The 17985-nt window shown below is 43.0% G+C and overlaps 2 protein-coding genes across 2 annotated transcripts in view; both read left to right on the top strand.

The window, feature by feature from the left end:
• Positions 1 to 2587, top strand: part of gbe1a (glucan (1,4-alpha-), branching enzyme 1a) — a 54801-nt gene extending 52214 nt beyond the window's left edge. The window contains exon 16 of the mRNA XM_080832955.1: positions 417 to 2587. Within this exon, the coding sequence (XP_080689081.1) occupies positions 417 to 479 (63 nt within the window). The 3' untranslated portion in view covers positions 480 to 2587. The remainder of the gene's footprint in view (positions 1 to 416) is intronic.
• A 2098-nt stretch (positions 2588 to 4685) lies between these two features.
• paxbp1 (PAX3 and PAX7 binding protein 1) lies at positions 4686 to 17822 on the top strand. Its single transcript, XM_080836740.1, has 18 exons — positions 4686 to 5124; positions 5828 to 5959; positions 6575 to 6766; positions 7413 to 7631; positions 8829 to 8932; positions 9854 to 10062; positions 10801 to 10990; positions 11982 to 12105; positions 12851 to 12953; positions 13593 to 13708; positions 13898 to 14097; positions 14393 to 14540; positions 14732 to 14853; positions 15069 to 15145; positions 15374 to 15440; positions 15716 to 15862; positions 16451 to 16611; positions 17286 to 17822. Exons 1-18 carry the CDS (start codon positions 4797 to 4799, stop codon positions 17401 to 17403), a joined length of 2757 nt encoding a protein of 918 aa, XP_080692866.1. The 5' UTR covers positions 4686 to 4796; the 3' UTR covers positions 17404 to 17822.
• Positions 17823 to 17985: the final 163 nt, after the last annotated feature.

Raw genomic sequence — 17985 nt, 5'->3', positions numbered from 1 at the left:
CACAGTTAAAGCTAGTTTCTTAGCCTCTGCTGGTCTCCCCAGAAAGAGAAGCATTTTTCAGCATGGTGAACACTGTCTCCAGTTACGGGCCTCAAGAGGACCAGAGACCTACCTTTTTTCCCTCTTTTTTTTCCTTCCCTTTTTAAACACATTCTGCTAAGAGTCCGTTGGCAGCAGAAATAATTATCTCTCTCCATGCCCGCTCTCTATCTATCTCTCCCCCTCTCTCTCTCTCTCCCCCTCTCTCTCTCTCTCCCCCCCTCGCTCTCCCTCCCTCTCTCTCTATCTATCTCTCTCCTTCTCTCTCTCTCTCCCTCCCTCTCTCTCTCTATCTCTCTGTCTCTCTCCCCCTCTCTCTCTCTCCCCCTCCCTTGTTCACTATTGCTGAGTGTTTCCTCCTGCTCCTGTCTCCACAGATCTACATACCCTGCAGGACGGCTCTTGTCCTGGCAAATGAGGACATCGATTACTGTTATTAGCCATGGGAGCGGAGAATGGAGCGGAGAATGAAGCGGAGCGCCGGACCAAGCCGTAATCACCGCCAACTCATGGGTTCCAGGAAGTGTTGGTGTCCCTTTGGGGGAAAAAAAAGCAAAACTCAGCTCTGTAACATTACAACTGTACACCAATCAAAGCCGAGACTGGCCCCGAACCAGGCCCTAATCTGGGCCGGGTGCACTTTAGAGTTAGATGCCATCTTGTCATCAGTGTTTGTTCTGTCCTGTCGTATTCCAAATCCACATGGCTCGTCTCAACCTGGAAGGACAAAATAGCCCCCACTGATCCTGTTGTCACTGGATATATACTTGTTGACTTACTCGTCCTATAGAGGCAATGTCTGCCAACAACTTAATTGAACCTGAGGGGAGGAGTTTGTAAAACACTTGAATGAGCCTAACGTCAGCAGACAAACAAGCCCAATTGCCATTTGTGTAAATCAGCACTTCTGTTAACATACAGTATGTGTGGTGGACATAGAAAGTGAATGAGAGAGAGGAGAAGTTGGGGTGAGAAGATGACTTATCACATGTGGCCTGTTAGCTGGCTGTGGGGGAAATAGGTAGTTAGTGTGAGGATAAATGTTTTTATTTTTTTCAAATCTATCTGTTTTTCTTTTACTTGACTATCACTTTGAAGGCATATGTAACATTAAGTGAGGCTGGGTGGGTTGGTAAATACACTTTCTGGGGTATAATAACTCACATTGGCATGTTGGATAGCTGTGGGGGGAATAGGCTGATTAGTGTCATCAGAAAATTTTTTTTTTTTAGAAAGAAAACTGATCTGAAAAAGAAAATCTATTTTTTTTCTTTTACATGCTGATCACTCTGAGGGCATATCTAACATTTAGTGAGGCAGGACTGGTTGGTAAATACACTTTCTTGAGTATAGTTTTTTTTTCATGAAGTTGATGTAGATGATAACAGGGCCAGACCTCTCTGACTGCAGATGAGATGATGAATACATTTAGCCTTCCTCTCTTCAAAGCTCTTGAAAATCCTAAGATCAATATAACCCCTCTTCCTCATCCCCTTCATTCTGGCAGTGTGTGCTTCCCCTCTTCTCTCTCTCGCTTTCTTCCTTCACACACACACACACACACACACACACACACACACACACACACACACTTTTAACCCCACTTTCATTCGCGGAGCTTTAATAAGCACTGGTAATTTGGAGCTCCATTAAATGTCTTACTTTATGAGGTAACATCACATCGGTATCGGAGCCTCTCACCGTGAACTGCTTCAGGGGTCACATGACGAATGAGCTGCCTGCTCTCTCAGGTCCCTGAGGAAAAAACGATTAAATGCAAGAGTGGAAGTATGACAGCAGGGACAAAAAAAAAAGAATCTCGTTTTATAGTCTGAATGGCCAATTATTCCTTTTCTCTAATTACTTCACTTAATTTACAGAAAGTGAAATCTATTGTGGCACTTACATTTCTTCTGTGATCATCTTGCCATGTAATGTGACCGTTAGTCAACGGAGTTGACATTGGGGTTCTTAGAGGTAGCATGTTTCATTAAAAAAACAGTATTGAGCATCATGAATAGTTCAACATTCCCAATGCCCTTGGATGCATTAAGAAACCTATTCATTAATCTTTAGATATACAACTTTAAAGGGCAGTGCTGTCTATCGTAGGACATTTCAGACTTTGGAATTCAAACCGATTAAACACAAATAGTTTCAAATTTAGTTTCTGGCTTATTATTCTCTGGAATAATCATTTGTAAGTCATGAAAATGTTCTTTATATATGTGTTCTTTACATGTGTTTAAAAATATATATATATTAGAATGACCTTCCATAGTTTTCTTTTAGTCTGTATTATAGTTTATTGGTTAAATAAGTCACTGTGTCTTCCTCTCTGCACATTCACAGGAAACACTACAGGGGAACCCTCATAGTTCAGTGGCTGTTTTTCCTCTGGGAAATATGACGGCCCATCTATGTGATGATTATTCTGTCTTAAAGACGTTTTGGGGGAACATGACTATATTATGTACTCTCCTGGTGGTGCAATAGTTGTATGCATTTCAGCCATGTATTGTGGAGGCTAGTGCCTGCAATAAATAAATAACTCTTAAAAGATTCTACAAGTGTGGGATATATATATGTCTGTTTTTTTTGTGGTCTGAATTGACTTGTGTAAGATACATCTCAGGCTGTCCATGGCTTATCTCGTCATGGTGTTGTATTCTCTATCCACTATACTCCCCATGTCCCTGTGTTACTATGATCTGATTGTTACCTCCCTGTCCTTCAGAGAACACCCCTATCTGAAATATTCATTCTGATTGGATTTCCCTTTGGAAAAATATTGAGAGGAAGCACATCAATATTCAGTGAACGGTCTCCTGGTTCTTCCATCCGTTTACCTTCGTGTGCAGCAATCATGTTCACCTGCAGCCAAGAGTGACATAGGAAGACAGTAGTCATGGCGATTTTGTACTTCAGTCTGTCAAGGCAACATCTGATAAATTGTAGGAGGTAAAGTCATTACACTGTCGGTCTAAAATAATTCATGACATTTCCTCAATGGCATTTGAATGTGTGCATAACAGTCTGATGAGTTTGTATTTCACTAGACAATTTTAAAAGACAAATCAAAATAGAGCTGAGTGGTTTTAGTATACTTCATTCTGCTATGGTTTCGGGAGTACTCTCCTGCTCGCAAGGAATAATTAGTTTGACAGCTCACCTAGCTATGAAGAGAGACAGCTGTTCACTTTCCAACCCAAGATATGAGCAAGTCAGCACTACAGCTTTGAAATGGCTCATGGAGAAACCACTGAACTGAGGTAAGAGTGAGGACATACTGCCATCTATAGGGGGAAATGCCACAGTGGGATGACTTGGTTTTTGGCAAAGATTCACATAATTATATATAGCCGAGTGTGTGCTTATAGTGCCATGCTACATTACTGCACCAATCCCAGGGTTTCTGGCTGAGGGAGGTGACTGCTCTCTCTCCATCTCCGTGGAGTCAGAGTCGGGATGGTGCAGAAAGGGACCAAATCTGAGGGGAGAATAAAATGCTAAAACTCAACAGCACAAACTGCACAGGGGTGAAAAAAACCATTCACATTTGAATTAAATAGAGGTGTGCCTGCGGAGTTGAGTGGTGGAAAAGATTTGGTGATTTTCTCACAATATATCTGTTTCTTGACAGACACAAGTGTACCTCTGCCTGCTGTACCCTTTAAAGCATGACTGACAAATAGAAGCCATCTTCAAATCCAGTAATATGATTAATCCTTCTATGCCAGGAGGTTTACAGGAAGAGATAAACCATTTTGGGGACAGGTCCGTCTGGCAGACTGACAGCCAGATGATATGCTTAGGCTAATAAAAACATTTCACCCAAGAGACATACAAAATTCACATGTGTCTATGCAGATACCCATTCAATGCATGCCATGTGGACAGGCCCCCTGGATAAATTCTGGGTTGTTGACAGTCCAGCTAAACAGGAATTCGAAAAACTCATTATTCTTGAGTTTCATTTGTACACTTAAATGACATCTTAGGATGTCACACGAAACAAATCACTCCTCTCACAGAGAAAGAGATTGCAGTGGCATTCCTCATAAGCCATGACCGTAACAGTTACGATCAGTCTGTTTGTATGTCCATGGTGACCATCTACTTTCGCCCTTTCCGCAATCGGGAAGTTCTCCTTGGTCTAACAAAAATAAATACAAATGAAAAACCCACATCGTATCGTGATCTGTTTACCTACATTCACAACGATATTACTGACTTCAGCCCACTAGATGGCAGTAAAAGACTGCCATATAATCAATAGTAATGTCCAGTGCAGTCCAGTCAAAACAGACTTTTCTGTTAAGATATGCCTGGAACCAGACATTCTCTGGCTGTTACATGATAATGGCTTATTCACTACATATGGTGTGCTGAAAATAAACACAATCAAATACCATTAAGAATTTCACTGTTTAGTGTTCAATAGGTAAACGCAAAATATAAAAAAAAATGATTGCAAATAAACTGTATAATAGATCTCCTACCATAGATAAACGACAGCCAGCAGCTTTTAATTTGAAATGTAAGTGTCAAACGTAAACCGGAAGTAATAAGCCTCGTGGACAGATTCCGAGCTGGCGGGTCCGCCTCTTCTCAAGCATTTAGGGACAACAGCTATCCGCTATCGCTAAAATGGTTAGCGCACAGGTATCTGCTGTCTCTGCGGCTCTCATTGAGTCATTAGAAATCATGGTATATTTTCATGTGCATCTCTAATAGCTTTTCAGAAATAGATCAACATGTTTAAAAAAGTAAAAAAGGTTAACTTGAGGAGGAGGAATGAATCCGATGACGACGAGAAAGAAGACGTCCAGCAGCAACAGCAGCAGCAGCAGCCGCCGCTGCCGCAGCCTATGCAACCATGCGGGCCTGTTGCAGAAGAAGGCTTAGACCGGGAGGCAAATTTGAACACTCCAGAGACATTTAACGTTACAAGTGTCGTTTTGGACATACAAAATGGAAATGGATTTCAAACAACCACTTCTAAAGCATATAAAGATAAAAAGCGGACCAAGGATAACCGTGAAGCTCCGAAAGCAAGTTTGTTGAGCTTTCAAGACGATGAAGGTAACTGCTAACTTGGCTAAATCGCTGGCTAGGCTAACAAACGTAAACAACTTGTAACTAATTAGCCTTAATAGAATAGTAGAGAGGAACGTAGCCTCGTGTTTAGTTAATGTATCGTTTAGATTGCCCATTGTACTACAACACTCAGTTTAAGCTATAGGCAATCAATTATCAGTCAATGTAGACTGAAATAGCTAACAGTTAGATGTTAGCTAGTTTGGTAACTAGGTAGTTGACCGCTAACGTGAACTAGCTGGTTAACGTTACCTACATATCAAGCTAGAGGACAATGCACGTCGGTTATCATCATGTTATAATAACCCTAACCTAAACGTATGGGAAATGTCTTGTCAGCTTAACTACCTAACATGTACAGTCACCTTAACACACGACAGCCCCGTACCGTAACAGCGTTATACCATGTGGAAACTGACTGCTGTCAACACATCACCATGACATTAAACTAGGTTGTGGCGATTCAGCGCTATGCTCCACTGACGTACTTTGCTGAGATGACTAGTTTTGGTGTGTTGTCTATCTGCTTAGTCAGCACTGCACAGTGTTGTGTTATAGGGGGAATCGGGAAAAAGATTTGTCACCTTCCCTGTGACAAAGTAAAAAAAAAATAATGCACCGAAGAGGCATGCCGCATTGCTGCCAAAGACTAAACTAAAACTGCCAATACATGAATCATGTTTTTTAGATGACACCGAGGTATTTCGAGTGAAGAAATCCAACCATAGTAAGAAGATTTATAAGCAGCTGAAGAAGGAATACAAGGAGGACTTGGTGAAGAGCGGTCATGTTTTATCTGAGCCTGTTACAAGCACCGATGGTAAGATTATATAACATTTGTCACTGGATCACGTATATTCTTCTTCTGTTTCTCTGTAAGTTTATTGTCAGTCGTATTCACGTTCATTTTAGGAGTTGTTTGGACTACACTGTCCTACAAAAAAGTTAAAATGCAGCGATAAGAAGTTGTATGTTGTTGGTTAACTAATTGTGTGTTACTGGATTGTACCAGTCATTTATCCATGTAGGCTGATGTGGTAGATGAGGCAGTTAATAGGAATAGGTAAATAGAAATGGAATAGCCATAATCTGTTTATAAAAATTTTGCTTTCTGTTTTTTAACTATGGCCAACCAATGTAGCACTACAATGCAGCTTAATTTTGACATATTTGACAGTAACCAGTCTGTTTGATGTGAACAAAAAAAAAATTATGACAAATAACATCCTTGTGAATGGTTAATAATATGGTTGTGTGATTTCTTTGTAAAAAATATCTAAAATATGTTTTTAATAATTTACCCTTAGTAGCGTCCTGTCAGATTCCCTGAAAGTCAGATAAATGGGTGTATCGCACAGTGTGACCATTGAATGTGTTGTGCCACGGTGAAGTGCGTCTCTTCATACTGAAACTGAATGTTTGCTGTGTCCTTCAGCGGCTTCTGCGCATATTCCTCTCCTCACACCTAAAGAGGAGCCGGGCTTGGAAGGCAGTCGGGCCAGCAGCGAGCAAGGAGAGGAGGAGATGGAGGTGGACAGCAACGACGAGCAGGACGGCGAGGGTGACGTGAAGGCCGGCGGCGGAGCCTCATTCCAGACCCTGTCGACACTCAGCTCTCTGAGACCAGGTGCCTGCGGAAACTAGTTAACTTCGAATAATAATGAATTTAATTTATATAGCACACTTTAACAAACAGAGAAGTCTTAAGGTGCTTAACTTCTGTGTGATTTTGGAAGCTATGGTAGTCTAGTAAGCGTCTCAAAAATTACTTCATAGCCAATATTTTTTGACGGTTTAATAGTTCAATGAGATTTTTATTCTCACAGTCATTTTGATTCCTAACTTACTGCTGTATGATTTGGAAACTAGGGAAGTCTAGGAAACTCAATGCAATGTCAACACGTTTCAATCAGTAAGCAGTAGTTTAGTATACTTCATCCAACTGACCTGATATCCAACACGTTTCGGTAGTGGTATCAAGCGGGTGAGCTGTAGAGCAGTGATGGCACCGGAGTCCCACGCCACACACACAGGCACAGCGTCCACCAGGACACAGGCTTGAGTCCAACCTGAGGCCATTTTTCAAGCCCTCTCCCCATTTTTCTCTATGCCCTTCTCTTCCTGTCGTATCTTCACTGTCCTGTGTCAATAAAGGACTGGAAAGCAGTTTTTAAGCAGTCGTATCAAACACTTCATAGGGATTTTATCAACTTGTTTCACTACGTCTCCATTAGTATGCTCTTGTAGATAACCCATGTCCCATCTGTGTGCAGGTGAGATCCCAGATGCGGCTTTCATCCACGCAGCGCGGAAGCGGCGCCAGTTGGCGCGGGAGCTGGGTGGAGACGCACCGCTGGTGGACCCGGGCGCTTCCAAAAAGCGGCTGGTGCGCGAGGACGAGCAGGGTGGCAGCGACGACGACGACGAGGAGAGGATCGACTTCAGCGGCGTCAAGCAGAAGACCCAGCGGCAGAAAATCGCAGAGGAGATCGGTGAGTGGGCAGGGTTTTTAACAATAAAATGGGTAACATCAGTATACTCAAGATTAAAGTTATCCGTCGCTACGGTGGATTTCCGTCAATTGGATTGAAGAGAGGCTGTTTATGAGATCAGTGTAGACCCGGAGTTTTTTTTTTTTTTTTTTTTTTAGAACTTAAGATCGTGCTACCAGGTGATGGGTAGCTGATTTTTATATGCATGGGCACCGTAAATGCCGTTTAAATATTCGTTAAACATTTGGTTGCGTAACACCACAGAAAATAAGACAAGTGTAGTTTTGGGACAAGCAAAATTAATATTGCTCAGTGAATATTAAACAGTGAACGACCAATAAATGTGTAATTGCTGAGGCAGATTGGAAAAATTGTTACCGTTTTCTTTTGTTATTGTTCAACACATTGATTTCCTGGAACATGAACAAACTCTTCAGCCAATCAAGGAGCTTGATTTTGCCCATGTGATTTGAAATTGTCTAATATCCAGGAATGCTTTAGGGTGGGAGGTATGTGTTATTAGTTAGCTGTTTGTATACCCCGAAAAAGCTCTCCCATTGGCTAAAATGTTATTTTCCTTCATATTTGGAGTGATGGTTCTTGAGCTTTTGAAGAGGTAAACGGTGAGACCAAACCAGAAGTGATCAGACTATGTGGGACAATTTCTGAAGCCCCTTCATTTCAAATCACTTCTCAGAATTAACTTTAGCAACACTGAACTTATTTTGTTCACCCTGCACAGGGAAATACCACATTATTAACCCAAACTTGAAGGAGAGTGGTGGATGTCTTAGGATTCTGTTTACTGAGGAAGTTTGCAGCAGCAAGACAGGCTCATTTTCTTATGTACCTACTAGGTACAGCTGAGGTGGATGACTAAATCCTGTTCTCTAGTGGGGAAGAGTAATAGCAGGGTATATATAGCTATACAGACCCAAATTCAATTCCTGAATAGATTGGGTCTGGCGACGTATCATATGAGATTGATTCCAGTTATTACAGCCTAATGGGCTTAGACTTCAGGTTAATATTGTATAACCATTGGACCAGCCTTAAACCAATTACTATATTTCCTACCTTGCCACTAATGGTGCAAGCTAATATATGTTAGCTCTTTCACAAACCCTGTTGGCAGTAATGAATCCATGTCTATATACCCTTGATGAATATATTGATAATACGTTATTCTTGCTTCAGGTATTGAAGGCAGTGATGACGAAGCCTTGGACACAAGCGGCCAGGATGAGGAAGTGAACCGCTGGGAGCAGGAGCAGATCAGGAAGGGCATCAGCATCCCACAGGTACGGCTCCCTGACAACACACTCCCCTGACAACACACTCCCCTGGCAACACGCTCCCCTTAACATCACCTCAGATTCCTGCAGCGATATCTCCCTGGCAACACACTCCCCTTAACATCACCTCAGATTCCTGCAGCTGGATCCCCCTGACAACACACTCCCCTGACAACACACTCCCCTGACAACACACTCCCCTGACAACACACTCCCCTGACAACACACTCCCCTTAACATCACCTCAGATTCCTGCAGCTGTATCTCCCTGACAACACACTCCCCTTAACATCACCTCAGATTCCTGCAGCTGTATCTCCCTGACAACACACTCCCCTTAACATCACCTCAAGATTCCTGCAACTGTATCTCCCTGACAACTCACTCCCTGACAACACACTTCCCCAACATCACCCTAGATTCCTGCAGCGATATCTTACGGACAACACACTCCCCTTAACATCACCTCAAGATTCCTGCAGCGATATCTCCCTGACAACACATTCCCCTTAACATCACCTCAGATTCCTGCACCTGTATCTCCCTGACAACGCACTCCCTGACAACACACTTCCCCAACATCACCTCAGATTCCTGCAGTGATATCTCCCTGACAACACACTCCCCTTAACATCACCTCAAGATTCCTGCAGCTGTATCTCCCTGACAACACACTCCCCTTAACATCACCTCAGATTCCTGCAGCGAAATCTCCCTGACAAAACACTCTCTTAACATCACATCAGCATCCCATTGGTAAACACCCAGACAACACACTCTTTTAATGACACATAGTTGTAAAAGCGTTGACAGCACTCATTCATCTTCTTAGCATCCCTATGTGAAATTGAATTAAAGAATGTTGTTTGGAACCACTGTTTGTTTACCCCTCTTCTACCTTGTCCTCTCTTCTTTTTTTACTTGCAGGTCCTAGCCAGCCAACCTGAGGATACAAACTTGTACTACCAAAGCAATTTTGAGACCCAGCCCTATGGGTCGTCCTACAACATGCCTTACACATACACAACTCAAGTTGAGAAGGCACCAAAACCCAAGGACTCTGTAAACTATTCTGTCCCCAGTAACGAACTTATCCCAATTACCACAGATCTGGTAAAGAAACGCCTTAAAGACAGGTAGGCTTTGATCCCATACTGCTGTAAATGGGACAACCCCACCCATAGATTTCTATTCATCAGATCCGTGATGCATTTGTAATTCTAAGCAAGAATGCATCTATGGAAAAAAAGGTCACAGACCTTCTGTCTTTGTTTCAAACACACCTGTTTGGCTCAACTGAATTTAGTTTACTAACTTACAGTCAAAGAAGACAGGGTTTTGTAATGTGGACTTTAAACTAAATCCAGAACACATATTATTACTAAGATTTCATATGCGTATTACCATATTTATAAAATTGTATCAAAACATCTCTTTTCGAGGAAGTACTGGGTTTAGGAGTTCAGAATCAGTTCCCTCTACCTTTTTTTATAATGTTGAAATGTAGCCTTTCAAAAGCCTTAACCTCTGAAATCAGGTAACCCCCACTATTTAAGGCCTCGTAAAAGCTGCTGTTTCTCAAGTTGCTTAGCGACCTGCTTTCTTCTGGAACCGCCTTGGCCTCTTATTGTTAATATTTTAACAATGAATCTTGCATAGTCTCTGCACTTGCTATGCTTGAGCAATTAACCGTATACAGAATGAATAATGGCGAGGTATAGGAGACACAGAGATGGAGTGAATTACTATGAATTACCAGACTGTGGGGATGAGTATGATGAGATGGTGTGTTGTGGTGCTGGCGTGATTTGACTATTGTATGTACCTCTTCTGTGTGTGTCCCCCCCCCCCCCACCCACCCCACCCCTCCTCAGACTCAGCGTGTTGCGCCAGGGGCATAATATCAACTCCAGGCGCTTTGATCAGATCCAGGAGGACCTGCAAGCTTCAAACAGTGCCATCGAGAGGCTGGAGGGCAGCTCTGAAGACGTATCTGACCAGTATAAATTCTTGCAAGAAATGCGAGGGTATGTTCGAGACTTGCTTGAGTGTTTCAGCGAAAAGGTAAGGGAGAAACAGTTGACGCCCACTTACGGCTGTTGTGCTTTGTCTAAATACCTGATGCTTTTGGACTCAGTTAAGCTGTCTCTAGTGCTTTGATAGTAAAGTTTACTGCTCTGAGAGACTTCTATCTGTACCACACAATTCTTAGTTTTGTGTTTGTAAAATATTAGAAGATTGTTTATTTATTTATTTTAGGCATATTTGGTAGGTCGGATAAAAACAGCTTACCCAGATGTTGACCAAACCTGTCATTGTGAATTTTACATAACATATCATCGTTAAAAAACGCATCATCTTTCTCCTCAGATTTTGAAAAATGGGAGTTATCCAGAAAACTGGCTTGGCTACGTGGCTAGGGTTGCCCTTTAACACGACTCTCTCCCACTGACTGTATTCTATTCCAGCATGCCAGTTCCTCAGACAGCGATCTGACATCAGCAGAGTCTTTCTCTGGGAGTAGAGAGAGATATAGGGCCTCTGACCTCTATCCATTTCCCCCCTAATAAGTATCCCCCTGGAGCTCTCAGAATGATATAAAGACATACTCTTAGGTCACGCTTATACTTGTTATAATTCACTTGCAATGACTTGATCTGACAAGTCGAGGGCACTAAGCCAGTTAAGCTGCCACCAAGTGGCTTGATGATCTGCTCTTCATCTTGGTACCAACTGCCCCACACAAAATAGTTTGAGGAGGAACCTTGATGAATTTTTCCTTTGATTGGAAAAAAAATGCAAAGCCCTTGCAGAGGCCCTCTCTGGCTTGTTGTTGTTGTTGTTGTTGTTGTTCTCCTCAGACTTCTGAGGTCAAACAGGAAGTGAATATTGTGTGCGTCTGGCTCTTAAAACCCGCTAACGTCCTCTCCCCCCCCCCCCCCCCCCCCCCCCAGCCGTAGCGCTTGCGGAGCCCGTGGTGGCCTTTGCAGGTCGTCTCCTGCACCACGTGTGATGATCGTTCAGCAAAAGTCACAAAAGCCATCGTATTTTTCAGGTGCCGGCCGTCCTGGAGCTGGAGGCAGCCATGCACCAGTTATTAAGGCAGCGGGCAGCGCGGCTGGTCCAGAGAAGACAGGATGATATTAAAGATGAATCATCGGAGTTTTCAAGCCATTCAAGTCAGTCCATCTTGAAGGTTTTTATTATTTATTTGAACGGCCTCGTTGCATTCTCTTGTTTGAAGTGAGAGAATGTGTCTGGTTTGTTTGTATGTATGTATGTATGTTTGTATGTATGTATGTATGTATGTATGTATGTGAGCGTTATGCTAATACGTAAACTACCAGTTTTCAGTGTCCTGTTTATACCTATGTGTACTGGAAACTGGCACTTTGTGCTTCTTGAGACAATGTAGCGCATGTGACCCCCAGCCCCCTATGATGGGGAACTAGGGGAAAACACATGCAAGCCAAAGGAGATCATGCAAGTGGCTAAGCTGGTCTTGCAGATCATGGATATTTTATCTGTGGTTATGTTTGTAAAAGGGAAGCTGTGATTGCCTTTAGTAAATGCGGATGGAAGGTAAGTGCATTCAAGTCACTGGCAAAGTGCTTCAGAGAAGAGGAAATGTCGAGACAATCTTCTGGAAAAGAGCTGATTTCATGATCCCAGAGATGACAATCAATTGACCAATTTATCATATTTTAACATGTATTCTACCTCAAAAAGAGACATTAAGTATTTGACTGTATTTTTTCCAGCAAGTATTTAACAGAAGAAGTAGTGCAATGTTTATTAGATGAATGAAGATATTTCAGAGCTTAGTCTATTGGCTCTCTCGTAGGTTAATATCAGAGTTTGGTGTGTTTGTGTTATTTGAGTTGTTGGTGCTGCTGGGTAATTGGGAACTCTTCCCGGTTTCAGGTAAGGCTGTGATGGCACCCAATCTTGACCCGTTTGGCCGAGACCGAACAGCCTATCAAGAGCAGGCCAAACAGAGACGCATTGCCGAGCGCGAGGCTAGACGGTATGCACAAAAAAATTATGCAAAATCTAAACGTTTTGTTCAACCAAAAAATATTCCCATTTCATTGTGTCATCTACAGATGTATATACGTGGCTTAGCTTCTTTTTTGTTTGGACTAATGCAGTGTTTCCCAAACTGGGGTACGCAAAGGGACATAGGGGGTACACGGAGGGGATTTGATTTGCATTTCCAAAGTGAAACAGCCTGTTACATTTTCAAACTGACCTATAAATAGACATGACATCTTGAATAGTCTGAAAAGCCCAGTCGCAATGCCAAGAAAACACTCATGCATACATTGTAGTGTTCAGCGAAATAATTACACTGCCAAAAATAGCTACAGGTAGGTTGGTCAAAACATTGGCACAACGGTTAGCTCCCTCGTCAGAATTCCACTCGCTGATGCCCTGTTTAAAGAAGCGGGAGCTAATTCCGTTTGCTGCACGGAAATGGATAAATGGTTAAAAAGAGTTAATCCCCATTCCAGAGAGAAGTCCAGGGGTACGTAGCTGGAGGTTAAATGTCTGAAGGGGTACGGGACTGTAAAAAGTTTGGGAAACACTGGACTAATGTATTTACATTTGGTTTTGGTGACTTTCGGTGACGGTCCGCATTATTTGTTGTTGTTGCCTTGGACAGGACGAGGCGTCGGCAAGCCAGAGAGCAGAACGGGAAGCGGGCGGAGCACAATGAGGGTCTCTCCAGTGACGATGAGGAGACCTCCACTGACCTCACCAGCTTTGACCTAGAGAAAGGTATCCTCCCTCCCGTAAACACATACATGCATTAGCAGATATTTCCACAAGCTTTAAATCCTCCCCTACATAATCACATTAGCAGATATTTCCACCTTTTTACACACAGTCGGGGGAAAAAAAATTGCACGATATTCAAGGCAAGAATGATTCCATAGCCGTAACTGTTGTTCCGTTTCTTCCCGATAGATCACATTAATAAGGAGTCGAAGAAGATCTTTGAGGACGTTGTGGACGACTTCCACTCTCTGGACAGCATAAAGTCCCGCTTCGAGGTGTGGCGGAAGTTTTACTTCACCTGCTACCGGGACGCGTACATAGGCCTGTGCCTGCCCAAGCTCTTCAACCCGCTGGTCCGGCTGCAGCTCATCTCCTGGTCCCCTCTGGAGGTACATACACACTCCGTCACTATGACTACCAATCTCTGTGCCAGTGGCTTACTGTTAAGTACGATGGGTATTTGTTTTATTTATTTATTTATTTATTTGTTTGTTTGTTTGTTTGTTTGTTTTTATTTATTTATTTATTTAGAGCCTAACGATAATAACTTGCACATGTAAAGGGGTGAATTTTGTAAGCTGTGCCAAATGAGGGAACTGTAAGGGAACTGCAAGCTTATTTTGATCGCTGCATTCCTGAGTGCGCTTCTCCTCTGACCTTACGTTTGTGTGCTTGTCCAAACAGGCCGAGTGCCCTAACTTTGAGTACATGCTGTGGTTCGAGTCGCTGCTGTTCTACGGCTGTGAGGATCACCCCACGTTACAGACAGGAGACAACGACTTCGGCCTGTTACCCTCCATAGTGGAGAGAGTCATCCTGCCCAAACTGGCCGGTATGTACCCGTTAATGAAGCCCTTCCAAGTGTGGAAGAGAGGGGGGAAGGAGTTTACTATCCCGGGCTTGTTGGTGTTCCTAGACCCAGGCTTTGGCATAGCCTAATTGATTGATTGATTGATTGTTTAAAGGGCTCCATCATCACATTTTGAATGAAATTAAAAGGGATTCTTTATCTCGGTTGTACAGTTTTTGCGGATCAGGTGTGGGACCCCCTCTCGACTAGTCAGACGTCCAGGATGGTGGCCTTCATGCACAAACTGATCAAAGGCTACCCTACAGTCCTGAATGGGAGCAACACAAACACACAGGTAAGTACTGCAAACCGCAACCCTGACGAGTTTGGACTATTCCATGCAACTACAATAGGAATATGACAAAGAGATGTTCACAGAGAAGGGGAGTGGATGTAGAGGGTTATTTACCTGATTTTGACTAGCTGGACTCCTTTTAAGTAGCTGGAGTGATTTTATCCCACGTCTCTATGGTAACGTCTCCTCCTGTGTTCCTCCTCTGGAACCTTTAGGAATTATTGAAGACCATTGTGATGCGTACGAGGCGAACCCTGGACGATGACATCTTCATGCCTCTCTTCCCTAAGAAGTGAGTCTTGATCAAGAAAGAGAAAGGGATCAGAATGCTAACCTCTGGTCGTCAGTCCCCTTTTCACAGTTTCCTTACTCTCCCACTTTTTTTACATTACTCGCTTCACCTCAAAGTTTATTCTTTTATCCTATTCTGACAGTTTTCTAACTCGTCTATTATCTTATTTGTACTTTTTTAAAGCAAAGTTTCATTTCTCCTCAAACTTGACTTGTCTGTTTCACACAGCGTGCTGGAGAAGAAGAACTCTGGGCCGTGTCTGTTTTTCCACAGACAGTTTTGGACTTGTGTGAAGGTAACCGCAGTCTTCCGTGGTCTAAGACATCTATAACATTGTGTATGATGGCACACCGTGTTGTGCTTCTGTTTACGTGTTTATGTAACATACATCTTCTAACTTTATATAACGTACATCTCCTAACTTTATATAACGTACACCTCCTAACTTTATATAACGTACATCTCCGAACTTCAGAAAAAATAAATCAAGCTATCCACTTCAGACCCTTGTTTGTTTATGCAGACTATAGCAGCCATATGTAAGTAACGTTTCTTCTCTCGTTGATTTAGTTGCTGAGCAACATCCTCCAGTGGAATAGCATCCTGTCTAACTCCATGCTGAAGGAGCTGGCCGTAGACAGCACCCTCAACCGCTACATCCTCTCCGCCCTTCAGACCACGGAACCCGGGGAGGACTGCATCGAGAAGAGCCGAAGGGTGAGGACCTTTGATGCGACCGCCCGAAATGTATATCCCCAATGCTAAACCATTTAACCAGACTGAGTTACTGTTACAGGTTATTCCTGTTGTTTATCATTATGTGCTCTAAGCTCACTGGGAATCAAAACAATGACCGTCGGGTTAACAACACCATCTGGTCACTGAAGATAGACCGAGATTGGCTTGGATAAACTTTCATGCATTTCTGTTTTGTTGGTTTTCTCACCTCTTTAAAGTGTTTTGATTTGAGGCTTAATGAATTAATGAATGCTTACCCAACTCACAACAATGAACTTATACGTAACACCTTGCACAACTGCAATGAAGTGTGTTCCCTTGTGAGCAATTTGACAGATTGAAATTTCACGGTAAATTACACAAATCTGTTGTGCAGCTATAACAGTTATTGGGCAGGTCAGGTAAAAAGCTGTGTTAAGCTGTTTGCAGTAAACAGTAATACCCCCTTCCAGGTATTTACACCGGCTCTCGGGAGCGATGTGACGCTGTTGTGCAACGCCTTTTCAAAACAAACTCACATCCTCTTGTGTGTTTGTGTGTGTGTTTTTTGCTCTCTGCTGCCCCCAGGTGGTGGAGTGCTTCCCCCCGCAGTGGTTCAGTGCACTGAAGGGGCAGCAGCAGACAACGCTGCCTCAGCTGGAGAACTTCTGCCGCTACCTGAAGCACCTGGCGGGCGCGCTGTACCGCGGCGGCCTGGGCGGACTAGACTTGGAGCGCAGGAATAGCAGGTGAGGAGGAATCACACACTTATCTGTGAGGAAACGGGGAAGGTAAAGGTTCGATACGTAGCCGACGCTTTGATCCCAAACGACTTGCAAGGGCCATTCACATGATGCCAATGCAGTGGTGCAGATAGGATTTTAGAACTGGGGGGGACGCAAAAAAATTTTTTAAACGTTATTTACTGATGATTGTAGCCTTACGTAGGGAGAGTGGTGGGGACGGATCAGGATCAATATGAATCTGGGCGGGACATGTCCGTCCCCAGTGCTATATGCGCCCCTGTGCTAATGCTAGCCACTGTCCCCCCATCACCCATAGATGTAGGTGTAGCACATGTACACATCGCGTTCTCCATTACATTACAGCAGTTTGGTTCACTGGTGTTGGTAATACCCTTGGGAGAAGCAGGCTATGAGTGTACATATAAACAGGACAAACCCTTTCAGCGCTGTCAAAGATAGACATTATCAGCTTCAGAAAATAACAATTACAGAGGTTTTTTTTTTCTTTCTTGAAACTGAGGAGAGATGATGTATTTCATAACGGAGCTTAGAGACAATTATGAAACTCAAAACTGTTTCTATTAAAGCCAACTTTTAAAGTAGGTTCTTTGCTCACATTAATGACAATCACAGTATTGCTCACTGTACTTTGTCTTTTATGTCCTATTGTTTAACAGGGAACACATCAAGGAGGTGATGAAGCTCCTGTGTCGTATTAACGCTGTCGACCATGTGATCGCTATGGCTACAGAGTATGGCATCAAAGACATCAAGCCCTTGTTGGAGGGCAAGTGAAGAACTATAGACTGGCTCACTTTGCTAGCTTGCTAGCGGTTTTAATCATGGACTATTATGTTGGGAGGACTTGGCTGTTGGACTACTGAAAGCTACTGAAGGATTCCACTCGTCTGGTGAAGTGCACTAGTAACACGCTCTTGTTTCAACACGTCTTGCACCCTGACCTCACGCCGTAGTGTGGTGGAATTGTACCCTCTGTTTTCCAACATGTACATGTTTATTTTTTTGGGATATGTTTTTACCTTGTGTGACTGATCAGCCTTTTTTTTCTCCTCCTCATTATAGCACTTGGTTCACCTCAGAGTTGAAACTTGTGCCAAAATCCTTCCTCAACCTTCCTTGGTTCAGATGCCATCTGTATTTTAATTTTCCTGATAGATTTTCAATGACTAAATAAAGACTACGGCTATGCTTAAGTTTGTCACCATTTTATTGAAGTTGTAATACCATTCTTGCATTTTTTTTTTTAAACAAAACAAAATGATGCTTCGCGTTGATTGATGGAGATTGCAGTGTAGGTAATGTGATGTACATATGCCGTCGCGCAGGTTGCATCGCAGTCCATGTAATGCGTGTGTG

Source organism: Sprattus sprattus (assembly GCF_963457725.1).
Source record: "Sprattus sprattus genome assembly, chromosome: 1".
In the NCBI taxonomy this organism is placed as follows: domain Eukaryota; kingdom Metazoa; phylum Chordata; class Actinopteri; order Clupeiformes; family Clupeidae; genus Sprattus; species Sprattus sprattus.
The sequence above is the reverse complement of the archived record's forward strand: the minus strand, read 5'-3'. Positions and strand labels throughout refer to the sequence as shown.

Excerpts from the sequence above, each read along its gene's own strand:
- paxbp1 (XM_080836740.1), top strand. The coding sequence starts at position 4,797 with ATGTTTAAAAAAGTAAAAAAGGTTAACTTGAGGAGGAGGAATGAATCC. Across the intron at positions 6,767-7,412 it reads ACTCAGCTCTCTGAGACCAG|GTGAGATCCCAGATGCGGCT; the intron begins GTGCCTGCGGAA and ends ATCTGTGTGCAG. Across the intron at positions 10,063-10,800 it reads AAGAAACGCCTTAAAGACAG|ACTCAGCGTGTTGCGCCAGG; the intron begins GTAGGCTTTGAT and ends ACCCCTCCTCAG.